General features: G+C 43.8%; 1 protein-coding gene across 7 annotated transcripts in view; it reads right to left on the bottom strand.

Moving 5' to 3' along the window:
- RFX8 (regulatory factor X8) overlaps positions 1-26,308 on the bottom strand; it is a 49,624-nt gene extending 23,316 nt beyond the window's left edge. For 4 of the 7 annotated variants that reach the window (XM_075524457.1, XM_075524429.1, XM_075524413.1 and 1 more), the window contains exons 1-4: positions 26,024-26,308; positions 24,912-25,098; positions 3,552-3,613; positions 1,637-1,723 (exon numbers count right to left, since the gene is read on the bottom strand). In XM_075524457.1, coding sequence (XP_075380572.1) covers positions 1,637-1,723; positions 3,552-3,613; positions 24,912-25,019 — 257 coding nt within the window. In that variant the 5' untranslated portion in view covers positions 25,020-25,098; positions 26,024-26,308. The remainder of the gene's footprint in view (positions 1-1,636; positions 1,724-3,551; positions 3,614-24,911; positions 25,099-26,023) is intronic. The other 3 variants (XM_075524420.1, XM_075524438.1, XM_075524447.1) reach the window with 3 other exon arrangements.
- Positions 26,309-26,877: the final 569 nt, after the last annotated feature.

Raw genomic sequence — 26,877 nt, forward strand, 5'->3', positions numbered from 1 at the left:
CTGGACTTAGTCAACATCGCTTCTTTGGTTCCTCCTACTTTTTGTAATTTTTCAGCGTGTTTCTATGCTGGGGGGAAAAACAGCAACAATGCAAATTATCCTGTTCTCTCTCTCATCTCTTCTACCACCAGAACTAGCAGCTCTCCTACTACGCCCAGCGAGATTGCTGTTTTCAAGTGACGCTGCAGGGAAACACCTTTCTTTCCCTGAAGAAGAAATACCAGCAGAGAGGCAGCCACAGACCTGCAATGTTCCTTGAACAGTGGCCAAGACCTTTCCTCGTTACGGACATCAAATCTTGGGCCTTTCTGGTTATACTGGGTGCACGGGTAGTGAGGGATATCACTTCAGTAAGGGTCTCATGGGAAACAAGCCTCGAGTGGCCTATGAATAATTTGTTTGGTCTCACAAAAACCGATTGCCACTTGATCATCTGCAGAACCTGATCCTCTGCCCTGTCCCGTTCTTTACCGTTGCTACTCTGTGGACTTCTGCAACATTACTCTGCTGTAAAATCCATGGAGAAGGGCAATAAACCTATAGGTATAATTTTTCTGTTCTCTCGCAGAGCATGCATTCAATTAAGTAACTATTGTAAAATATCACAGACACTGGAACAGCTTTCATCATCACCAGAATATCTGGATGCTTAATAGGTTGACTTGTATCCCTCTAATATTCATGCTATAGAAAAATGCTGTATCTCCTTTTTAAAGAATGGAACCAAAGTACCGAAATTATCCGTATACATGTTGAAGTCATGTACAAGTCTGTAAGAGAGTGAGGATATGAGCCTGGTCTCCAAAGTCCAAGGCATAGGCTGCACCTATTTTTCTTCTGTGTGTTTAAAAGGAGTGCAGAGCTGCTAAGGTGTGGCAGCATTTCCCTTCCTTTTTTCTGGGGAGAAACGCAAGCCTGTGGTTTGTTTATCTGAACCATGAGCTTAAACATGAGAACTCTTCCTCACCTGCCTACAACTGGAATGTGCTCATGTCTACAGTGTAGTCTGCCAAAGCATCTTACGTTCATCAATTATTTTCAGACTTCTAATTTTTGCAATCAATTTATATTCATCTTATACATTTTCTCATTGTTGTTTCCTTACAAGAGGTGATTTTAAAATCTGAAATTTTAAAATGAAGTGAAGGAAGTATTTTCAAAGTAATATGCCTCATTGTTTCAAGTAGCAAAAATACCAAGATAACATGACTGCATGTAGGACTCTTCAAAACACTTCAAAAGTGCATTTATACTTTAATACAAGTCTCTTCAGCCTACTGTTTAGTACGGAAGGTGCTACAATGTCATGAAGCAACTGTCAATACGTTTATTTGAGCTGCCATTTAGAATCTCAATATATTAAGCTCCTCTTTTAGGTTTGGCACGAGTTCCTACTCCTAAGATCTGCATGGCTAAAATGTCCAATTCAAGGAAGTCTGATGAGGCAGGGCATATTTTCAAAATGGAGCTTCTCTATTAGGGCACAGCACTTAATGGCACAGCACTTTTATAGCATAATAATAAGAAAAATATAATAGTTGTCAATGTTCAACAGATGATTTACAGACTTTTATATACAGACAATATATAGACTGTCATGTGTCATTTTATGATTAAAACATTTTAAAAAACAAACCTGTGATAATTTTTTTCAGATAGAAGAGAGTAATAACGTCCATAAAAGGAAGAGTTATTCTTGATAGCTATTCCATCATAATGATACCTAGAAAATTAAAAAAAAATTACAAACTGACAAGCATATGATTTTCAACAAGTCAGCAAATAATTCATATTCCTCCTTTGAAAGCAGATGATCATCCTATTTAAACAAGAAAAGACCAAGTAAAAAAGCTACATTTGGGGTTTTTTTAAATTCTGTTGAAAATGTGTTTTCCCCAACAGAAGATAATTGCACCAACTCTTTAGAAACTCTTTTTAACAGTTTTTGCCCTGGAATGATACCTTCTTCTAAACAAACAAACATAAGCTGGCGCATGGGGTGCAACAGATTTGTATAGGACACTTAGTGAGGTCAGGGACTACAGTCCCAGCTGACAGAGGACCCCGTATCCCCATGGAAGTTCATACAATACAATCATACAATCATTAAGGTCGGAAAAGACCTCTAAGATCATCTAGTCCAACTATTAACCCAACACCTCCATGCCTACTAAACCATGTCCTAAAGTGCCATGTCTACACGTTTTTTGAACTCCTCCAGGGATGGTGACTCCACCGCCTCTCTGGGCAGCCTGTTCCAATGCTTGACCACCCTTTATGTAAAGAAATTTTTCCTAATACCCAATCTAAACCTCTCCTGGTGCAACTTGAGGCCATTTCCTCTCGTCCTATCACTAGTTACTTGGGAGAAGAGACCGACACCCACGAAGTTGAAGGATCTAGTGCAGTTGTTCCACAGCCATTCACGGTAGCTTAGGTACTGGGTGGCCCATCGGTGGTCATGACAAGCTAAAACCCAAGAAACCTGCCAGACCTTCTCTAAGGTTTATCCCAACCTTGGTGAGCAGCAGAGTCACCACCCCTGCTACCCAGGGGCTACCAGCTGGCTCTTCCCAGGCTGGGTTTCGGGGAAGCCAGGGGAGCAGTGCAGTGGTTTTTGGGCCACCAGCAGCCAGCAGAGGGTAACCTTCTGCTGATGGGAGGAGAGAGCATGCAGGCTGAGGGCTATCATGCACCATCCCAAATCCTGCCAGCTATGAGGAGAAGCCTGGGAGTGTCTGTGATGAGGCACTCCCAAAATAAAGGACCTTGCTGGATGAAGCTGATAGCAAGTCCAAACTAGTGGTGAAAAGTCACAGATCAAGTAAGGGCATGTCAGTCTCAAAGCCAGTACATGACAGCTACTCAAAATGCTCCTAAAATTACTGTGTCTCAATGCCCTTAAAACATCCCTTTTTCCAGTCTGGATGTTCAGAGTGTGATTATAAGTTTGGACGTTGAATCAATGAAAGAGGATCAAACTCTCCGTGCTCTAGAAGAAGAGAGGGAAGGGAAAAGAAAGGACATGCAGGAGGAGGATCTGAGGTGGTCTGATTTAAATGGTTTTAAATTGTTTACAACGTTTCCATTGACCACCAGTACGTGCTGGGTCACTCCACAGATACGTGCAAGGATGAAAAGCACAACACAGACATTAATCACGGCTGCCACCCCCGTGGATCCCGGAGCCAGGCTTTCCTGACCCGGTGTCTCAAGAGCTCTGAGTAAGGTTGTGATGTCTGGCAGATGCCTCATGCAAGCCATGCTGTAAAAGCTATTGCAACTCAAAGCGCTAATTTTTTAAAAACCAGTCCGATCTGGAATTCATGCCCTACCAAGGCAGCTCTGATGTGGTGATTTTCATGAATTGACTCTATTTTGATGTACTTGGTGACATCACGAATCACTCTGGATCTTGCGATGTATTACAGACTTGCAACCAACAATTCAGCGGCTGTATTACAGTGCTGGAGCTGAACATTCAGCCATTTTTAAATTTTATTAGAACAGTTATAAATAACATTTTTAAACAAAGGTAGCAAAACCAATACCTGGTGTTCCCTCTTGTGCCCAGCCTTCTTGTCCCCAGACCCGGGAAAACTAACCGAACAAGCTAAAAAAAACAAACAGAAAATTAGACATACTTGGTAAATTCATTCTAAAATGCAAAAACGTATCTGCTAAATTTTTTTTCTCCTTAATCTCTTCTTTTGCTTTCCATCATTTGCAGGCTAATACCTGTTCTTACATACCTCTCAAATGGTAACTGTTGAACTGAACTCAATCAGGCTTTTGTGGATCCAACTCTAAGTAATTTAAGGGATTACCTCCCTCAGGTAGGAAATTTTAGACTAGTCTGTTTTACCTTGCACTGAAACACAGTCAGTGCACGCCCCAGGAGACCACCCGCAGGCAGGTGGGTATATCAGCTGGGGGAACTGGAAGGTGCTGTGATTCTCCAGGACTCTGCCAGACTTGCAAGCCTTACTCATTCAAGTAGGACTTACTCACACAAGGGACTTCACCTACCCGCTCACTCTTGCAAGGAGTACTTGCAGGGTAGGACCTGACTTATCTGTTTTAAAAGGACCTGAATCATCAAGCTGCAAAGCAACCTTTTGACCACCCGCAGTGGTAAATGTGAACTGAGGTCACGCAGCATCTGTCAAGGTTAGGCCCCACAGAGTAATAAGATACTGTCAGGGTAATAATCCACTTCACTATGATTATTCTGCATGAGCTATCCTGTGAAGGCAGAGACTAACCCCGGACAGCTGGAGCTAACATTCCCTATATAGCAGGAACAGATCATTGAGTACTCAACGTTAGTGAGGAGAGCCTCCACTCAGCAATGCAAAGTCTGGACTCTGTGCAAAGTCTACTTTGCTGGTCCAAAGGCCTGCTAAAGGACAAATTTCCTCAACTCACACTAACATGCACCTCCAGTTTTAATGGTGTTGGACTGGTCCTGTTCTTTGCACGTTTCTGCGTGCACGCACCGCAGCTGCTCCCTTTCTCAAGCTGGTATTTTAGCATAATCCCATTTTCCTAAAAGGGCAGCCTATGAAACCAGGGCTTCTGTGGCATGAGACACATTACTTCTTCCCACTGCCTCTTCTACAGAGACAGTGGTGTATTTGGGCAGAGGGGTCGGGCAGGTGAGATTAGTAGTGTCTTAAATCATCACAGTTTGATTCACTCGGGGCTTGACTGCAAAAGTCCTTATAGTCCACAGGCATGTAATGCAGTCATGTTGCTACAGCTTGGTGAATTATTAATAGCTCAGCCCATTAGCTAGGCTGTGGTAACCGATTACATGTGCACCTTTAGTTCAAACCGGCGTTGCTGCAGTTCCTGCCCTCCTCAGCCTCTTGCTGCACGGTCCCACCTCCTGCTGCAGAAGGACAGACCATTTCAAGCCATTGGGGAGCTGCACCCCAGCTTGCTCACTTGGGAGGTCTTAACTTGCACTGTAATGCACTGGGTCGCTTAAGGCTGTGAGCAAATACTTGCAAGCACCAACCTACAGCAACTATGGCTCATCAGCTAAGCTCTTCTGCGTGACCAGACTCATGCTTCATCCGTGCCCGTCCCAACTTAAAAAGTAAAATGCATTAACTTAAACCGCAAGAAGGCTTAGCTTACAGGTGGTAACTCAATCGCGCTGGAGCACCTGAAAGTGTACAGACAGGATGGGATTAATCTTACCTACATGGTTACAAGGTAGAGATGTCTAAGCTAGTCGCTGCAGACTCTGTAGTCAGTGGAGAAAAACAGGCAGTTCCAAGGCACATTTCATCCAAGCTGCCTGAGATGACTCATTTAGGGTGAGAGGAATCATATGTAACTACTTATTTCTCTCCATTGACTATCAAGAGATTTTAAGGCGACTAGCTTCACGGCAGACATCTACCCCGAGCCAGGCAAATTCTACCCATGGGCTCAGCTGACAGGTGATGATCCATTAAGCTATGGTAATAAATCACGCTGGATCACTCACTCCAATCTTAATTTTAAGTAAGAGTGATTTAACTTACCCAGTGAAAAAAATTAGATTCAACTGAGTTGAGATAAATGATTCATAAAACGAGGTTATCCCCACAAATGAAATTTATTTCAGGCACAACTTGTATTTAAATTATTTTGGGGTTTGTGTTAAAAAAATGCTTAGTAGCTCCTACCATGGGCACTAATAGAATAATATTAGCGGTACAAATAGGAAATTCTGAACAAAAAGTCTTGAGCAACAAATAATCACAAGGCATTCTATCTTCCTTAATTTGTTAAATGAAGTTGAATTGCAATTGGGTTTTCCAAGTGGTAATTGCTCTGTGGGTTGTATCAACCTCCACGTATTAGAAGAGTGGAACTGTTTAAAGGAGATTGGGTTTTACATCTGCATTTGTTTTGCTTGGATGATTCTATAACAACTTTTTTAGGGTGTGTTTGGAACAAAATCTCTCCAAGTACACTTAAAAAGGAAAGTATAAAATTATGTAACAGCCAAAGGGGTCTTTTAAGGACAGAAGAATCAGCTCCTCAGGACGAGTTTATTAACCTTGCACTGTTTACCCTGGTAAAGCTTTCTAAAATACATTGGCAAAAGAAATCTTTGCTAGTGTAACATACACCAGTTCCCTGAAGAAAATAAACTTCATCACAGACAATACTCTTTTCTCTAGTATAACTATGTCTACATGAGGGCCTACCAGAAATATACTAGAAAAGACACAAGCATAATACATTATATATTCATTCTTCTCTGTTATTTAATCTCTTTTTATATGCAGTGTGTATATTTGATCATCAGATTTTCTGTTCAGGTATCTCTGCTTCTTATCTTGTATATCCTATCTACTCTGTACCTTTCCAAAGGTGGCTGAATTTACTTGATACTTGGAATTTGGACTGCAGCTTTCCGTATACAATTCATATAGTAGCCAACGGGGTACAGTGCATCCTTCACACAAATAGAAATTATCAGCTATCCTTTAAAACAAAAACATCAATTGGTTTGTGTCAAAATTAGAAGAAAGAATTGTTAGCTTGTGATTTTAATAGCTTATGAGGTTTACAGTGAACTCTGTAATAGTTACTCCAATTTTATAGAAGTGTAGAATCAAAAAGAGAGCTACTACTTTTATGTTAATGTGTATTCTGGGAAAAAAATGATGCCTCTTCATATATATATATACATACATATATTCTATGTTTGGTTTTAACTTTCTAAGTTCTACTTTCCTTGTTTCCAAAGTGTATGAGAGGTCATGTGAAACTCTGCTAAGAAATTAACTAGACCTCATTGTTTTTAATTAAAAAATGCAACTTAGTAATATCAGTATACCATTAACACCGATACAGAAAGTATTAGCATCTCTCACATGGTAACTTTGTTACATCAAAGGATGTAACTTTGATCTTCTCATTATAAAGGTCTCTGCTATACCAAAAATAATAATATGAGCATTTTTCCATCTAAAATGTGCAATATGATGTTTTGGGACAGAGAGTGCGCAAACTATGAAGGACTAAATTCTGTTCTCATACAACCTCACTGAATTTAGCACAAGCTTAATGAGAGAACAGAATTTTAATTTACAGTTACTATGTGACAGAACTGCCAGGACTGAAACTGGTTAAGGTGTTTAAATACTCATCCTTTGGCCAAATCCCTTACTCATCCGACTTATCAGAATGGTCATAGTCAAGTAAATGCAACCGCTTGTGTAAATAAGGTGAGGAAGACGTAAACTTAGTTACTTATTAGCCTAAAGTATTACCTTCACCAGAAAAAGAGAGACCTTTACTGATGAGATAATGCCAATGGTTTCGATGTCAGAAGATAATAGCCTCCTGCAGTACAAATGCAGGAGCAAAGCCGGAGCAAAGAAGCGGAGAGATTAATTTTCAAAGCATGACACACGGATCGTATGGCAGTGTTTTCTTACTGTGACTCTGCTTCCGTTATACCAAATGATTTATGCATACTTAATTAATTTATCAGCTGAATGCTAGTGCAGCACAGTGCCAGTTACTCACTGTGTCTTTACTGATAATTGAGTTGGTTGGGAAAGCAGACTTTTCATAATCACCAGGTGAGATAAGCCGGTTGGGTTTTAAATCAGCATCCTCTCTTTTATTACTAGCCTGATTTCAGGCGACCCAGTGCTTATCTTTCTGTATTAGCTGTATTGGCAGTAGACAGTAGGTAAGGTCTCCAGCCAACCGGTTTGCTAGAACAGACTGAGCAAGAAGATGATGCCTGTGCAGTCTGACGATGTCTACCTCACCTTTTATTCGTGCCTCCTCCCCTTTCCGCAGGGAAGAAGGCTGACTGCCTCCCCCAGGTTTCCCCTCTCCCTAGCAAAAGGCCCCAAAATGCCTCGCTTTTACCTCCTCGCAGCCCATCTTGTCACCCACCAACCCAAGGGGCTGGGGCTGCCAAGCGCCGGGGCTGAGCTGTGCTGGGCTCCCTGCCAGCTCCTCACCGCCTCCAGCCCCACCATGCGACAGCAAAGCCTTCACGGCTAGAAATGAGCAGGAACTTGCACCAAAGATAGGGGATCTGCTGCGTTAATGGGGTATTTCCCGTCACGGGGCTGAAAGGTAAATGAAATTTATTCTAGATAAGAGTCCTGACTGAGCTCTGCCTCCCAGCAGGCAGAAATGCTTGTTTCTTCTAGAGCAACCGTCTCAAAACCCTTCGTAATTGAGCAGTCCCAGAGGAGATTAAACCTAAGTCCAAATTCATCCTTAATATAACACCACAAGAGTCATTGGAAGTGCAGCAGAAATTAATTCATGCTTCAGTAGCTGTTTTCTGCCAATAATTTTGCCTCAGCATTTAACTATTTAGTGACAAAATATTTGGGAATTTCACTTCATGAATTTATGGTCTATTAAACTGCCAGCCTTTTTCAAATAACAAGTCAAACACATTCGTAGTGCTGACACATAACACAAAAATACTGTCTATCAGGAAAAAAAATCCACAAAGAGCACAGCACTCATCTTCTTGCCTATTAGCCCCGAGGTTCTCAAAACCTGAGCATTTATGGCATGCATCAAAATGAAACTGTTAATAAAGACAACAAAATCAAAAGGGAAGAGTGGTAAGGGAGGAAAACGGAGGATAAAGAAAAAGCACATGGGGAAAGACCTCCTCCATTTATCTACTACTTCCTATCCACGCTTTCCATTGGGATTGTTATCTGCTGCTTCTAGGACCTGAAATGGACTCCAGGGTTTTGGGGTTTGCTACCTGTTATATGTGAACCCTTGGCAGCCAGGCCGTTACACAGGTGGGCAAGTCTGCTGGTAAACTATTTCTGGACCAAAATCTAGTTTGCTACCGTCAATGCACCAACTGTAAAATGAAGGTGAATATCTTAAAATTTTCAAAACATGAAAAGGTGATTCAGAAGGTTGTTGTGATGAAAAAATCATCGGTTCATCCTTTCGAGGATTGTTTATGACTCAGTTTTATGCAGTGTCTCAAACTTGTTGGATGACCTTGGATGATCTCTTCCTTCAGCCCTTTTAAAATGGGAGTAGTGGTGTCTCTATCACAGCAAAAGCACAGACTAACTCCCGCTGCTCAGGTATTACTGAGAGGAGGAATAAAAAGGTCGAAGATTAGCTGCTGTCAAGTTAAAAGTTCGCTTGTATGTGTTGTTACTCTTTCACACAAATTTTCAACACTGTTTACTAGCTGGACTCAGCTGTGCTTGGGGAAAGAAAGAAAGTAACCCTGGTTTCTCTTTCGCTGTCACATGGCAGATGACACTCTTCTCAAAGCACAAGAAGATGATGGTGACAACCTTACTCCACCACAGAAAGTATCTCACTGAGGAGTTCAACCATTATCTGCACCTCAAGGAAACATGACCTCGGAGAACGTCAGTCGCTCGGTGTCACGCTGAATGGCAGCGTGCCACCGGCCGTGCAGCCTCGCAGCCACCCGTGCTGCGCTGTAAAAGCACGCCAGCCTTGAGTGGTCCAGCCAGGGATGGTCCTCGCCATCTGCCCTGCAGCATCACGTCAAGCGGATGGCGGCCTGACGGCCAGATCCCAGTGAGTGGGTAGGCTGAGACAAAATCCCACTTCCCCCATGCCAAACCACCTCCACGTCAGTAAGACTTGTGGTGGGAGACGGACTTTCAGGGAAATTTCCCTGCTTTCATGGCAAAACCGCCATGATGGTGGGGCCTTTACAGCAACCCAGACTTTTGTCCTACGAAACCGCGCTTAAGCGTTAGAAGTCGGACTCCTGCCCTCCCTGTTGCAAGCCCACCGGGCAGGCCCTGCGAGACCCCCGGGCGAGGGGGGGAGACCAGCCTCGCCACCTCCCCCCGCCTTCCCCCCGCCATCCTCGGCCAGGGCCTCCCCAGCCGCCCCGCCGGCTCGGGCCGCGGCGGCGGGGAAAGGGGCAGCACGCACCAGCGGATGATGGAGAGGTGCAGGAGGGAGGTGGGGCTGCCCTCCGCCATCCCGGGCGGGGCCGCGCCCTGCCGTGCCCTGCCGAGCCGTGCCGAGCCGTGCCGTGCCGTGCCGTGCCGTTGGGTACCGGCCGGCGGGGCGGCGGGTGGCCGCGCGCCGCCTCCGCCGTCGGAGCCGGTTCCCGGTCGCGGGGCGGCGGCGCAGCCGGCCCGGCCCCCCCCCGCCGCACGGCCCTGCCCCGGGGCCGGGCGCTCCTCGCCGTGCGGGCGCGGCCTGACCGCATCCCGCTGCACGCCTGCGGAGGGGGCGGCGGGGCTCGGGGGCGTGGGTCCTGCGCCCACTCAGGCGTGGGCGCACACGCGAGCGCTGGGGGCGACCTGCGGCTCAGGTGCAAACGCCGGCCGGGCTGCAGCCTTTCCTGGCACCGAGTCCTCTGTGGCCCAGCCTGAATTTGATAGGAACCGCCGGTGAGAAGATGAACTCCCTGTACCTCAGGAGGCGCGCAGATGCCGGAAAGAGGCGTAAATGAACGATCGTGCGGCGCTACGTTTGAGCGGCCTCAGTGCCGTCTTAAGAGGTTTCGCATGCCTTTAAAGCATTATTTTCCGAGTCTTCTACAAGAATGCTGTAAACTCCCATAATTGTTGAATTTCTCTTCGGTAGAGGTAGATGAAAGGGCTGTCTGCCGTGCTGCAACCCTGTAAGCGCTTTTCCATTGCAAGTGTCCATTATGCAAAACGAGCGTTACTGCCGTGTGACTGGCAAAAATAAATGATGTATGGCTGGAGCCTCTAAAAGCTTCCTAGTGGAAGGCATTGGGTTACACCAGAGCTCAGCTTCTCCAAAACTCCCATGGCCGCCTCATGCTAATTAGCTGCTGAAAGCCCACGCATGACACAGGCTGGCTGCCTTGGCTGGCTTGCTTCCTTGTGACAAGGTGACCAAAGCCAACGTGTCGGTAGGCAGCGATATTAAAGGGGGGGACGGGGGACGACAGGGGACCAGGAAAGAGGAATTTATAGTGGCAGGTTGCTGGTTTTCCGGTCCCTCAATGTAGCTTGCTTTTGAGGAGCAGTGCACGCAGATGTCATGTATAATATATGTTGCTTTTAATCTGTAAAGCCTCGTGCTGTGTTGAGAACCCTGTGGGAAGATGCTATTCACTCACAGGGCCCCGAACCAAAGCCTTGAAAACGATGGCTGCCCAAAACACAGGTTACTATACACATTGTAACCAGTACAATCTGTCATCGATAATTGTACTTAAAAACCTGTTGTGGAAGCTTCCCTCCGTTACGGTTCTTGGTTGTTGTCTGATTTTGTGTCTTCATAGTCTACTGACCTTCAGCTTACACAGCAAATACTCCTGCAAATACAAAGCTTATTCAAGTTGCTTTAAAATAGCTGTCATAAGAACCAGCAGCAATCGAATTGCAGCAACCAAATTGCAGCAACCGTAAGACCTGTGCGGTTTTGCCATGTAAGTACCTACAGAGCTTCTGAGGTGGGCTTTCCAGGAGATGCTGAAGACTGTGCCGCCCCTACCAGACTGCAGCTGTGCCCGTGCCTGGCACACTCACTGCCGGTTCAGGTGTGCCTGTCCACACCGCGGTCACAGCAGTGCCTTCCGCTTAACGTACCTGGGGAAGAGGAAACCTCGTCCCCAGTTTCCAACAACTGGCTTGCTTACACGTTGGCATGTGCCTCTCAGGCGTGGTCGTAGTTCTCAAGGTTCATGGCCAACAATTGGCTTTCTGGGCCTGTCTGAAACTTCACAAAGTTCGTGAAGCTCCCTAGGCCCAAAGATGCCTTAGCAGGAAAAAAACATTTACAACTAATCTAAAACCGAAAAACGATAAATGGACTATTTCTGTGGTGACAGACTGAAAGCAAGGGGAGTCACACGGATCAGAAAGTCCCTGGACAACACGTACTACTCAGGAAAGTTTTGATGAGAGGAAGCGAACGCTGCACAAAGAAACTGCCCAGTTACTGTCCATGGCTTGAGAGATTAAAGCAGGTCACAGAATTTCTCTTGCCCAATTTCTAGATCACGGTAACGAGACAGATGGGTCTCTGTACTGTTCAGATCCTGAAACTACTATTATTTGATTAGGGTTTTTCCAGATTTTCAGAAAATGTCTCTTTAACTTTTCTAATACATCTAATACTTCTGGGGGGGTGGGAAAGAAGGGGGGTTCTGATTTTAAATACCAGGCTGCTAGTAGAATTTGAGTGAAAACCTGAAATCTGCTTCTTCAACTTAATCCAGTCAGATAGGACTGGGTGGATGTACACTAGATCAAGCTGTAGTAAGTCTTTATTCTTGCATAAGCTGAAAGTTGCAAAGTTGTTTATTGCTGTCACGGACATCTTCCTTGCGTAAAACGAAAGAGTATTTAATGAACATGCACTTTGACTGAACAAAATTTTGACCTAAAATTAGGAGTATGGTTGAACTGATTAAAAGGCGTGCTAAAGAAGCTCCTTTTGTCTGACTTTCACCCATAACTAGGACAATTTTAAATCAAACTTTGAGGTAACAGACATCTCCAAAATGTTGCAATGAGTGTCTTCAGCACAAAATTGCCTCTCCAGAGTACTCCCTCCTCTCAGCCCCCCCCCCCCCCCCCTGTATTCAAGAAGAGATTCGGATACCTTGTGAGCTATTATTTGCTGTAAACAGACCATGTAGGAGCTGTTGCTGGAGACAGCTGTCTTGTAAAGGAACAGTAAAGTGCTAACATCTCCCAAATACTTAAAATATTTAAAATAAGCGCTTTATAAGATTTTTAAGCGCTTAAGCTAAAGTATGTATAAAACAGTCATGAAAGCAAGTGAATCCACTACTGCTTCCACCACTACCAGCAGCAATGAAAATATGTGACTGTAATAGATTGTATTCCCCTAGAGTTGAAAAGGCCTTTATGGTATTTATTTCATTCATTCTCCTGTAGAAAGAAATGGGTAAAAGAGGAAAAGTAAAAACAAGAAACCAAATCCCTCCCTGCCGCCCACCAAACCAAGGCCCTGGAGCAACATACTATCAAATTTTCAATATGAAAAGTTAAAAGAGTTTGGTGTTGGAGTAAGAGTCCTGGTGGACAAAGGTAAATATCCTGCTTTGAGAAATCAATCAGTACATTTTGTTGGTTTGTTTTTTTGTTTTTTTTTTAATCTCTACTAGTTGACCTACCAGGGACAAAATTAGGTCTGTGCAAAGGTTTACTGATTTTTCCTTTCTTTGAGATCTGCATAATGCCAATGATCAGGCATTACCTCAATCTGATCAGTTTACTGTGAAGAGAGATCTTCAGAGTCGTAGCTACCTTTTGAACTTTAGTTTAAAATAAATCAACTTGACAGAATTCAGAAAATACAAAAGATTATATCTGGTTGTGTCATGACGTTTGGAGCAGCAGCAAAACCAAAACAGGATTGCAACCACCTTCTCCTTGAATATAATGCTTTGACGTTATAGAAAACTCTGTGTCCTTCACAAGCCACACACTTCAACATGAATGCAAATGAGGGAGAGGAAGGCTCCTCTCCTAAGTGCCTATGGCAAGTGAACTCTTGTGCATGAAAACCCCGTTCAGCAAAGCATGTCAGCATGTGTGTAAGACCGCTTCATTTCAGCAAAGCATTTAAGAATGCGCTTAACTTTAAATATGTACTTAGCTGAATCGTTTTGCTGAGTGGGGATTGATGGCTGAATTAAGGCATTAAACATTAATGACAGAGCTGGGAACACAAAATAGTATGTAAATCGGGATGTGTCGGGACTAGAATGAACTGATTCAAACAATGCAATCATTGCATGAGTAAGATCGCTTGAAAGATGTGTAGACATTACAAGGGCTTAGGGTCTGGTGACTTGAGATGGGGGGCAATCACTGACAATTGCTCCAGTCCTTACACCATCTCAAATCACCCTGTTTTGGAGTGTCTGGTGGGGACACTGGGTGGAAATCTCTTCCACACAGTAACTGAAACACTTAAGTCCCTGTTGGTTCAACGTTAATCCTAGATGTTGCCCAGGGCAGTGTTGGCTACTGACCTCCTTTTGACTAGGATGAAGAACAAGGGCACCATGACAGCATTTCCAGGTGTCTCCATGTTCTTTGACTGCTTTTGGTCCTGCCACGAGTGGTAGCAGGGTCTACCTGAGCAGCTCTGTCCCTCTCGTCCTGAGGGACTCTGGTGTGAACGCTTCCCACAGGGCTCGGCCGGTCGCCCTTTGTGCTCCCTGTACACGCAGTGCTCTAGGAGGATGACTATGGAGCTGAGGACTGTGGTTTCCACCATGTGCTGATGACACCTGCTCTGTGTATTTCTCCCTCTTTAGACCCGCTCAGCGCAGCCAAACAATTTATACAGTGACTCATGAAGATGGAGATACGGATAAAAGCCTATCTGTCCAGAAGTGGCTGAGGTAATGCTTGCAGGAGAAAGCAGCTGCTTCATTTCTGCTTGGCAGAAGATGCTGTGTTTGCTCCTCCAAGTCTAAGTAGTATTTTATTGTGCTTCCCCCATTCATTCTTTTGCTTTTTGCTTTGTTTTCTACATGCTGGATGCACAATAGAGTTAACTTTCTGTTTAATAGGACAATCTATTATTAACGGCTGTGCTATGAACTCTGAGATGGCGATGCTGGTTTTGCATGTTACAGTAATTTGAACAGAAACAAAATATGTTTTTCTTCACAATAAAAGCAGTGGTGAGTCATACAGAAAAGCTTAATCTATCTCAGAGCTGGTGGATCAAACAGCAGCTCTGACATTAGCTCCTGCGCCTGATTTGCAGACCTCCTGCAAACGACCCGTGGCTGTATTTGTGCATCAGGAATGTTTACACAGTGAATCAATTGGTTTTGAAGGAAGGAATGGCATTGAGGGCAGCTTTGAAATATGCTCAAGGTAAAGTCCAGCTACAAAAGTTTTGAAAAGAGAGAAGACATCTCCCTCCTCCACCAGAATAAATACAGACTTTACTATGAAAAGAGATGCTTTCTTTTTTTTTTTTTAAATTAAAAATGACAGGTAAAAGTGTTTCACTAGATTAAGCAATAATTTTCTTGAAAGTGTTTGTTGAAAGCTTCAGCATAATAAGTTCGACATAATTAAATGACGATGCAGTTAACAGTTAATCTCCTCTGAGAATGACTTTTATTATAACAAACAAAAATCCTGCCTCAATAGTTCTTTGAAGGTAAAGCATGTATTACATGAGTGATGTAGTTTTATCTTCCCACCTTTTGAATGTCTTAGACCAAAGTGGCACATCAAAGAAATACTGTGTGCATGTAGTGTCAGCAGTGACATGATTAAAACCGTATACAGTTGTATAACTGTTCTCCAAATTCCATATTTGCAAGCCCTATATTCCTATTATTCTTTTACAAATCTTGTTTTATCCTTCAGACTGGAAAATGTAGCAGGAGATAGCATGATTTATGCCTTGCTTATAGATACTTAAATGATATTTTCATTTAATACTTGTATCTGAGACTACCAATAAGTTCAAGAGAGAGAGAAAACACCCTAAAAGACTTAATAAGCATTACCACATAACCACTGTAGGAATAACGAAACCTGAAAGTCCCAGGACCCATCTGAGTTATTCACATCCACTAGGACCCCGCTTTGAGCAGGGAGGTGGACTAGAAAACCTCCAGACATCCCCAGCAACCTAAATTATTCCACGATCTTTGCATGGTCTCTTTCTTAATTGCATCTGAAGCATTTGTGACTTGCCCATGTTTGGCTTTTGTTCAAATAAGTAGAACATACATTTACGTTGCTAGTAGCAGCATTGCTGTAGCTGCAGCAGTGTAAAGATATAGCCAAGACAAACTTTATGAAGAGAAATAGTATCTTTTTCTTAGGCCAGTTGGTGCAGCTAGAATAGACATAGATATTGTGGGCCCACACACATCGTGTTGGGTCTGAAGCAAGTGGCAAACACGAAGCTGAATAAAGGTTGGGAACAATTGCTCTGGTAGAATGAGAGTTTGTCTCTTTTTCCCAATTTAGCAAATTGGATTAGACCGATATGGGTTAGGATGAGAAGAAGCCTTCTGTATTAATTTATACTCTCTGTTTCCATTGGAATAAATTACAAAATCAACCTTTGTGAAACATTTGATATGAAATCCCCCTCTGAGCAGCCTGTGTATTTATACTCTGACCCCATAGCTTTTTCTACAGTTTTTCTACAGCACTGGCATGAAGGAGCTCTGGGAGATGTTGGAGTATGAGCAGCCGTGGTGGGTCTCTGGACTGGTCGATATCCTTGATTTATGGTCCTGATTTGTGGTCCTAATCTTGAAATACACTCCATCATTCCTGACATTTACAAATACATTCCTTACTGCTAAGCATTTCTCAGATGGCTTACATAAAACATTTCCACCACTGCAAACTTCTTATTTCAACTGTGTGCTATTTCTAACATGGGACTGGCCCTCTGGTTAGTACGGATGGATTTTTGCATGAGCAAGGACTAGAGTGTATTCACTTGAGTGAATACATACCCTAAATTTTCATTTGCATTCAAAAGGAACTGCTGTTTAACTGTGGCTGTAATATTTTCGTATTTATTTTCTATGAATCTGTGATCATGTGAGCTCTGCTAGCATAGTACTTGTCTGTGAGAATTCCCATGTGACTTACTCATGGGAAGCAAACATGTAATTCAAATGTTGGGTCACCAAAAGGCAGTTCAGAATTTTCTATTGACTTTGTTTTGATTACTTATTCAAATTAAATGTTACGATCCTTGCGGATAAAGCAAAGCAAAACTTGGCAATATTACAATCAGTGGGAAAATTAACATTCACACTCTACTTGTTAATTTAAGAAACTGCATCAATGTAGATCAAAAGATGTATGCGGCAGAAATTAATGTTACTTGATTTATTGCAGAAGGTACATTCCCAGTTGAAAATTTCAATCATCTGGATTACAAAATTCAGACCTACAATTATTCACTGAAGTAATTCAGTCACAATTTTATAACAAGCACATTTCAGACATGAACTGCAGATCTACAAGTGATTCAAGGTAAAATCTGCCACAGAAAATCTTGTGGTAAGATCAGCGCACGTGAGTTAGAGACGCAGGAGGGGGTTGTTCAGTTACTAAGCAGGAGTCCACCTGGAGAGCACAGTGCCTCTGCACTGAGAGTATGGAGATGGGTTTTGCCCTGTATTTTTGAATGACATTACTGCTGAATGTTAAAATCTAACCAGGCAACTTCAACGAACAGTCGCTCTGCTCAGGCAGCCTCATTGCAACTGCAGCCAGGGGTAGTGTGACCATCCTTCCAGCACGGAAGATAGAATCATAGGAATAACAGCAGACAAAACTTCATTTTAAGGCGCATTTTAGAAAATGTACCTCATATATTTTTCTCTCAAATGCACTCCTACTGCCCTCAGATAGACAATTCACAGTGCTTTATTCTCTGTGTAGTATTAACAAGTTTCTGCAATTTACCGAGATTTGTTTATAAAAGAAAATATACTTTCTACTGCTGCTTTTGAGTTCAGACCAGGCTTAGTCACTGTGAAAACAGGAAAAAGCTAGGATGTGAGGATGGGACTTCAGCCTATTCTTAATCAAATACTTTCTGGGAATGTGAGATGGCTCTTCAGAATTTCTCTGTCTACAGTATTCCTCATGCAAGCGATAGAGGTTCAGCCTTTCAACATATTTCAAACCTGCAGTAATGTTTATTGTTTCCCCAAAGGCAACCTTCTTCTATTGAGAAAATAACTGAATCATGTTTGGTGAAATAAAATTGTGGAGGTTCTTGAAACCTGTCTGGAAATTTCCAGGGACCTCCAGTAAGGGTTCTCCTGAGCAACTCCTATAAACGGTGGGCTACCCTGCTCAGTCGACACACTGAAAAATCACAACAAAACTCACCAGAAGCCATTGGCAAAGCTTTGTAGGGTTCTTCCTTGTACATCATCTCCTTAGATGGATTAAAATGTACAAGCGATGGCTGGAGTAAGGTCGTATTTTAACAGGCAAAAAACAAAGCCACATCTATGGCTTTGATTCAAGGTGAGCAATTTAGCACAGTCTTAGAACTACATAAAAAGACAAGTTGTTTTTTTAATGCTGTGATTAATTATTATTGAAATGCTAACTTTCTTTGGGCCGAATTCTACTTTGAAAATTAGATTTAATCAAGAGGTACTGTGTTTAGTATTGCTCTGCACAGGTTTGATTGATTGATTCAGCTTTCTTCTTGCTCATGCAAAAATGAATGCAATAAGACATGACTCTTAAATTAAAGAGTGGATTATCACCTTCAGGGAGAAATCAAAGGAATTAGGAAGAACCTCAAATAAGGGATGGGTGAACACATTAATGGCAGAGAGGTTAGTATTCACTGTCTGCTAGTTTGAAAGAAAGATCATTTGAGCGTGCGTATGACAACGCTTTTTCAGTCTCCCGAAGCCCAATTTGTTGACTATTAGTGCATGCTAAAAACCCTTCGCCCTTTGATAAAAGGTTGGGAAATAAGCTGTGCATGGTTAAATCCAAAGTAATTTTTCATTATTAGTAATATTATTAAATGCGGTATTTTGCCCTGTCTGTTTTTGTTTGGTAGGTAGCTGCTCATGTTCTGCCAGTTAATCCTGTTCTTTTGTGTATTTTAATTATAAAACACCTAATAATATGGATGACTGCTTCTAAGACATTAAAAATATCTGGATAAATAGAGAGGTGGTGTTGTCTATTAGGCGCAATATCCAGGTTTGGTTAAAACCAGGAAAGTCTGCTTGAGCTCTTGAAGTAGAGAGACTTTTCTGCAGCTTAACGCAGATGTAAAAGACTTGCTCTCAACTCTAGCAGAGATGCCTGAAGCATAAGGGCCTGGGAAGTTTTGTTCAAGGGCGGAAATAATCAGCGCACACAACATCAGATTTTATCTGTTCAGCCCCCCCTCATAAATACTGTTGCTAATTCTACATGTGACAGTGAAAAGCATTTTGCAGGCTTGTGAGATTTTTACATTTTCAGCTCAGTGTGGTTTAACCACAAGCTTTGTAGCTCAGAGAAAAACAACCTATTTGTGCATTTCCCCAAAAGCAATGGTTCATATGCCTCTCAAGCAGAGAGGATAGAAAGCCTATGCTGTGGCCAGTTTCAACGCTTGCCTCATCGGTGGTGCTGCTAGTCATCCTGCAAAGCCAATGTAGCTTTTAATCACGGCCGCTTCACTAACTTCTGATAGTCTGGAACAACTGGGACTTGCCTTGTTTTTTTAATCAGGCCCTTATAGTTGTCCTTTTGTTAGTACACAGAACTCGGCAACTCTTAGAGACTGGGTTTAGCTAGCGTTTCTGGGCGAGGTCTCAGCAAAGTTTGGATTGTTTCATGTATGAGCCCATATGGAAACTGAGCTCTTTGGAAAGCCTCATCATCTTTATCTAAGTGCGACTTTATCATTCTACATCAGCGTAACCTTTCTGGGGACCTCACCACGGCTGAAAGTACTGAGCTGAGGAGAAAAAAAGGATCAGGAGAAAATGTACTACAGTAACCCCTTATTAATGACTGAATGCATACTCATGCATACTTCAGCTATCTGCTTTGATATCCAAATACAATAGAGCTATAGACTAGGCTCAGAATTTGACCTTCAGTGTCTTACCACCAGGGCGTTTATTCTCAACTGGTTTCTTTAGTCTTAGGTTGTTTTCCTAATCTGTGCTAAGTAGTGAAGAAGCCTGGTAACCCCTGCTGTGCCGGAGGAGATTGTCCCTGTCCAGTGACCATGGTATAAAACTGGCAGACTTGAGCCCGACTCGTAACGACATTTCCTGCCAATGCTTCTTCATCTACAGAATCCAAGCTTTACTAAACAGCTTTAGTGATGGGATAATGTTTACTTCTGTCTGTCAAGGCCTCCTTTTCAATGGAGGTACAGGAGGGATCTGAATAAAATCTAGTGCCTCTTGGTCATGAAATACTATATTGTGTTGTGAAGCACAGGTTGTACAGCTGAAAGCATAACAATTTGTGGACAGAACTACCCCTGGAAAAGCCATTTCTGCTGCTCTTCTGCATGTCCCTATCTGCCTTTTATATCACTGTTTATCTTTTATATTATGAAATATATCTTCCTGCATGGTGGTTATAGTTCAAAGATTATTTGAAGGGAATGACACTTGACTGCCATTTTGCTTGCTCAAGCCTTTGGAGTTCTTGAAATGCAAAGATTTATGGGTTTTGGCTGTTGGTCCCTCACATCTCTCTCTCTCTCTCTCTCTCTCTCTCTCTCTCAAATTGGCTATCTATCTCATATTGATTAAAGTAACTAGTATGGAGGAATCCCCATCCTAAGAATAGTATCTTCAGCTACACTTGTGGCTTCAGTTGACGTCTGTCTTTTGAGACCGTGGAGGAAAAATACACAATACAAACACAAAATCAAGGAGCAGGAAGTACTTTTTTTCTTTGATCAAAAATTATGCTGATGTTTATTCCTTTGCTACATATTGAAAGCCCATCCACCTATAGAACATGATACTACAGCTTTGAGTAGGGGAAATTAATTCAGCAAACATGAGGTCCTGATGACTCTGTGATCAATTCTCGGAACTGCCCCTTCCCCTTTAATAGTAGGGATAATATGAGGATGTATTTTGGGAGTCTCCATAGGACTGGGCCAGATTAGAAAGAGGGTTTTAGAAAGAGAAAAGAGCACTTCCCTTATAGGTAACAATCTAAAACTGTTTTAACATCCCTGAATGGATTCTTCTTCCTGCAGCAAACAATTTTCAGATTGTAAGTGGTTACCTTTGCTTGTGTCTTTTGGTCACAGATGCATTGACATATGCAGGAGCACATGTGAAAAAAGCTTTGTCACCACACTTTAACATTACAAGTATTTGAATACGGATCAGAATATCCGGAGTCTAAATCAGAAGGTTGCTACCGCTTGTGAACAAAGGCAGTTAAGACCACGCTCTTACCTGCTTTTAATCCACGGAGAGGCTGCTGGATACTGGAGGTCTGCTGACTTCTGCCTGCCTGAGCCCTGCTTGGAACAACACCGACCGCTGCTAAGGTTAGCTTTCCACGTGGAAAGGGCTGCCGTGCATTTACCTACAGCAGATGAGGGATAAGAGGACCTCCCTGGCTTACCAAAATCATTGTTTGACCTTCAGTACAGTAAAAAAATGAGGCTTAAAGCAGAGGTCTTGCACTTGGTACAAAAGATGCAGGCTTGTACTGTTCATAGTTTCTGGGGCAGTTCCCGTAAGATGAGGTTTGTCATTATGGGAAGTTCTCTTCCAAGTGAGGAGCAAAGCTGGTCGTCACAGTCTTCACACAGGAACTTTAGGTGAATTTGGGACTCAGGCCACTGGGTGCTTTGGAGACAAGAGACTTGGGCTGGACTCAGCATTGTATGAAAACACTGAAAGAGGGTACTTGTCCTAGTCTGTGCTGGTGAGAAGGAGTGTCACCGCCTTCTGTACTTGCTGGAATTTCCTGAGGGCTCATGACTTCTTGCTCATATACATGGCATTGCTTTAGTCTAGACAACAGTTGACAAAAACCTTGTATAATGGGGAACAGGTCATTGTACTGCTGACATACAAGTCTAATTTGGTAGTATCCATGTATGGAGCTTTAAAGTGCACTGGCTTTTGGGGGAATGCAAAAAAATGGAAGGCCGAATGACAGAAGTGTGGTTTCACACCAATATGCAGTTGATGCATCTCGCAGGGAACAGCTTACACTATTTTGGTGCAACCAGGACTCTTGCTACTTCCCTAAGGCAGAATAACAGCATCTCATTGCTGACAATATCAGCACAGACTCCCAGAGGAGGGGGATGGATGTCTGCTCAAAAGGCACTGATGGAAACCAATTTTTCTAAGCCAGGGTGGCCAGCCTGTGACTCTTGTGAGCAGCCTGACACTGTTCTCATGCTGGGCTATATCATATGACAGACTTCAAGGCTGTGCCAACATAAGGCTGCTGAGTAATTGACTCCTCAGCTGCAGGAGGAACGCTGCTAGCTGGGGCTTCTTAGGTTATGCTGACTTAAAATCTAAACTGTTTCTATCCTATGTCTTGTCCTGAATCCAGATTGGGACACAGTTAGGATCCAGCTTCTATTAGATGAGCCTGTAGATGGCTTCTGACTAACTTCTTTAATTTGTTCAAGTGTGAAAGTCTTGATGCTCTGCATGAGCTGGATAGAAAGGATGTACCCAGAGCTGATTACGCTGCTATGTGCTTGAAGGGCAAAGGCAAGATTTCTTCTCCAATACTGCATTCCCAGTCCTGGTTATCCGTAATGCTAGTTCTCCTTCACCCATGGGAAGAAGAGACAGGGAGAAGGACCAAAGCTTTGCAAAACCACCAGGCTTCACCACTACTTCCAGTGGGGCTGGTGGTGTGCAAGGCTGGCTGGAATCGGTTCCTGTAGCTCCCGTACCCTGAGGAGCAGGGGAAGAGAAAAGCTGGGCCTAAAAAGCAGTCACACAAAGATAGCAAATCAGTAGGAGCCACACAATGCCTGCTACTATGGAGTGAAAGCAACCTTCAGCAGGCTTGTTGTGCCTGGGAGCCATCCTTGAGGAAGAAAATGCATTCATACATCATATTGGACATTTTCAAGCTGGATTTGTGACTGCATCCATGAAGTAAAGTGGCACTACTTGTGAAACGTGTCCCTCCCCTTCCCCACACATAAGAAATATAACAGATAAGCAATCAAAACTCACGTGGCATACAGAAAAATGCATTAGTTAAGCTGTGCTTTCTGAAGGAATCAAATGATCATGTGGTTGCAACACGAGGGTGTAATCAAAGGGGTACAATGGTGGTACTGCTACACAGCCATCTTCAAAGAGAGCTTTTTCGGCTGGGGTGTCAACATCAGTCTCGACTTGCTATTTCTTCCCAAAAGGGATGACAACTAGTAGCAGCACTGCAGAGTGCTGAGTGATCTCCTGTGACCATTAGATGACATTATTTTTTCTGATAGTTATCATAAATCACATTTACTATTAAAACACATGACAAAACCTCTACTATATTTTTTGTTCTGTTTTGAAAGAAATGGATTTCTATAATTCATTATCAAATCTGGCTAAAAGATTCTGGAATGGAGCTTTTGTGTTCAGACTGTTTTGCTGTAAATTGGAAAAGGAAAAAAAAAAAGAAGTATCTTCTTTGCCAAGGGGGTTTAAAGTTGCCATGATCAAAGGTCAAAGCTTCCACATAATCTGAAATGACCAAGAATATTTTTACAATGTAACGTCTGGTGACAAAAACACTTCAGAAAAGTCATGTCACCAGACAAAATTAATTCAAAAGTGATCACATCATAATTTTTTCTTTTATTCTAGATGTCAGCATCTCTCATAAGTAAAAAAATATGTAACTTGCTGGATGAATAGACCAAATCCTGCAAGTTCTAAAAATAGGCAGTAATTCAATAAAGTAAAGATTTTTTTAAAAGAAATACAATATTTGGCTGACACTGGGAAATTTGCCCCTCCGCTTCAGCCCTCACCTGCACCACCCCACTTCAGCTCACCGCCCTCTCGGGTGTGCCATCGCATGTGCTTATTAAGATCAGTGCTGGTCGCTGAAATGATCCGACTTAGCCCCCAGATCATGTAAGCAATTCTGCTGGCGCAGAGGAGAGGGCACTGACCTGCAAGGAAGGGATAAGAACGAGCCCTGTGCATGTATATAGCGTTGTATAACGCCCTAGCCCAGTGCACAGATGAGGCTGGTGTTTTGTGGAACGACCCCCTCCTCCTGTATTAATTACTTAGACGGTGACAAGGACGCTTGCAGCCGCTGGCCCCCGGTCATCAACACTGCTCATTTGTTAAACAGTGCCTGGCCCGCGGGGACTAATGCTCTTCCAGTGGATTTGGGAGCTAGCACAGTCGAGATCTGCTTCCCAGTAAAGACTCTGCTTTAGAAGTAAAGGGACTTGAATATAATGGGTGTGGGCTGCTCCATCCCAGCTGGCCTTACCCACAGAGAATGGTCCTGGGTGTTGCTCATTTGCGAGGATGTCTGCCTACACACTTGTTCATCCATCTCTTGCCCATACGACATGATTTATAAAGGCAAAATGATTATCCACTGGCCCTCTGCAAACTCTCACTGGACCTTAGTCACCTCTGGAGAGGACATGGAGGCCCACAGCAGCCCTGCTAGGCTTAAGTTTGGTCACTCTTCGTCATTTGGGACTGAGGCTGAATTTGACCTTCAGTCATTGAATGCAATTGAAATGGAAGCTGCAAAAAAATCAGTTCTGGGACTGGAAAAAGATTTTCTGGGCAATGTGTCTGAATCGTTTGGATGTAGTACTGCCATCTTTCTTAGTTGTTACTGCTTTTTGCAATGAAACTGCTTTGCTTTGGGTAGAACTCAGAACTTCTCTGCTTTCTTAGAAAAACAAAATTGTGCTGATTTGTGGTTTTTCCTTACGCAGGCTGCATTTGTTTGCACACAAGATGTGAGTAATGAAGGAGTCTACAAAATTCAGTTGGTGAAATTCTATCAGAGTTTGCAAGAAACAAAACAAACACAAAAACAGCCCATCAAGTAAAAATGGCTGACTGATGCAAAAGGCAACACAGATGGAGGTAATGGGGTTTCAAAAGAGGAATTAGAGAAGATCTGAACGGAGGCTCATAAATCTGCAGCAATTCAGCTTTGCCAAGAATTGCAGTGGGAAATCCTCATTACGGGAGATATTTCTGCACTGTACTCACCCGTGAGAGCTTTGCTAGGGCAACCACAGAGAAAGCATGATCTAGTGGTGACTGCAAGACCCGGCAATCAGCATTCCTGAGCCCTGCCAGGCTGCGCTGCTGACTCACAAGGCGGCCTTGAGTTAGTCACTCATTGCCAGATGCTTCGACCTGACCTCGTCAAGGCGCCGCAAACAAGGAAGCAAAACAGACTTACCTTTGGCAACTCTGGCAAACAGGTTTTTTCATGTCCTACTTCAGCTTCTCCCGTGCCACCAGACGAGAAGCGTGGCCAAGGAAGAAGCTTTGGTCCACGCCAGGCCATTTTTGGGGCTGGGGGCTGTTGCCCTGGTGTGGCAGAGCCACAAAGGAGGTGTTTGCAGCCGAGGAGGATGAGGGAGGCTCTACGGTCGCAAAGGAAAGATGAGAGCTGGTGGAAAGCTCTTTGTACGTAGGAAGTGGCTCGGCAGATGCCGCGGGGAAGACCAGTGAGAGAGGAGGATGCGGAGCCCCAGGGACAGAGCGATGTGGATGTACGAAACAGCCTCATGCCACGCCAGCTCAGCCGAAGGACTTGTCTCCCTCTGGCTAGAGGCTGGCCTTAAGTCTTCCACCAAATGGGAAAAAGATCACCGGTCCTAACAGCGGCCCGGTGAATCTGGGAGTGCTCAAAATGTGGGGATTTTTCTGGTTTATTGCACGGGTTTCTCACCAGAGGGCATGTCGCATTGCTAGTCTGGGAAGGGCGGTCCTCGGTGTGACAGTCTCTCTGTCTCCAGGCTATTGCTGTGACATCCTCTTTCTCTGCTATGGGACCAGATGTGAGGTGCCTGATCTATCTTAGGAAAAGATCATCAGGAGTTTCTGAAACACTTCACTCGGGGTTGGGTTTTTCCTGAGGGTTTCTCTCTGTAGTGCCTCTCCATAGCATCTCTTGTACCACCACCTCTGACCGCTAATGCTGGGCTGGACTAACAGAGATTTGACTTAAACCTGACTGGCAAAGCCTAAAAAAAGAGCTGAGACCTGAGTGGTGCTTGGTCAGACCTGCAAGCTCAGGGGAGAAGGAGCTGTAATGGCCCTTCTCCCTGGCCGAGCTTCAGCTCCCCTCACCTGCCAGCCCTGGCTCTGGACCAAACTTCCCTGTTTCATCACAGGAGATAACTTTGTCATTAATCACATTGCTGCATCCGGTATTTATACATAGAAAATTCAACCTGTATTCCAGATTATTGAAAATCCCTTCTAAGTGCCAGCAGAGGGTGAGTTTTTGGCTGCAGCTGCCCAGATCCCATTACCAGGATTATTATCCCATTAATGATCCTTTACCTGTCGGCTGCGGGGGAAGACTTTCAAGGAGGGGTACATGAGAGGCTATGCTGCAGAGCTGTAATCCGGGGTTTGGAGGCAGCCCACATCTCGTACAGAGCCACATATAAGTACCATTAAAGTCAGTCCAGGAGCTCCTGCTGCAGGAGGCAGCTTAGACACAAGCACGGGCAACAAGTCGTGCCCTGAGCCCCGCTCCAGCTCCCCGGGGGCTGTGAGGGCTGTGAAACGCTGGAGGGTTTGGGGTTGGTCTCAGCTCTGCTCTTCTGGGCTGAGGAGCGGAAGCCGTTGTGAGAAAGCCATATGGTCCCTATTTTCTGTTACCGTGACCCTTCAGTGACATCCGAAAAGCTTCAGGGAGTGATTCATAAAACCGCATTTACAACACGTTAGCTGTGCTAATGGGGCTGTAGGAAGAGGTGGTTAGAAATCTTCGTAGGTGCGGGCTAAGCCTGGCTACGTACCCCAGGCAAGACAGAAAGCTGTCCTTGCACTAGCCCACGAGTCAGGTTTTATTTTAGGAGGTCGGTCTCCACCAGACTGTAGAGCCTCCGCGGCGCTCCGGCAGTCGCCCAGGGAGGTGGTGGACATGTCACCGCGTGAGGTCTCACCCTGACACCACGAAGCGCTCCGTAAGGAGCAAGCCTTCATTCAGAGAGGGAGATACCTCGGTGCAGTAAGTGCCTCTCTTGTTTTCTGCTCTGCGACTCTGTTGGAAAAGCAGGCTAGTGAAACACGTTTGCCAATTTTAATCCCCGGATAGCACAGAGAAGCCTTATGTCCTTTGTGCTGCTTCCAGCTATAGCATTGCTTTGCTAAACATATTAAGTGTTAGAATTTTTGTACTCCCTTGG

Source organism: Mycteria americana, chromosome 1 (assembly GCF_035582795.1).
Source record: "Mycteria americana isolate JAX WOST 10 ecotype Jacksonville Zoo and Gardens chromosome 1, USCA_MyAme_1.0, whole genome shotgun sequence".
In the NCBI taxonomy this organism is placed as follows: Eukaryota; Metazoa; Chordata; class Aves; order Ciconiiformes; family Ciconiidae; genus Mycteria; species Mycteria americana.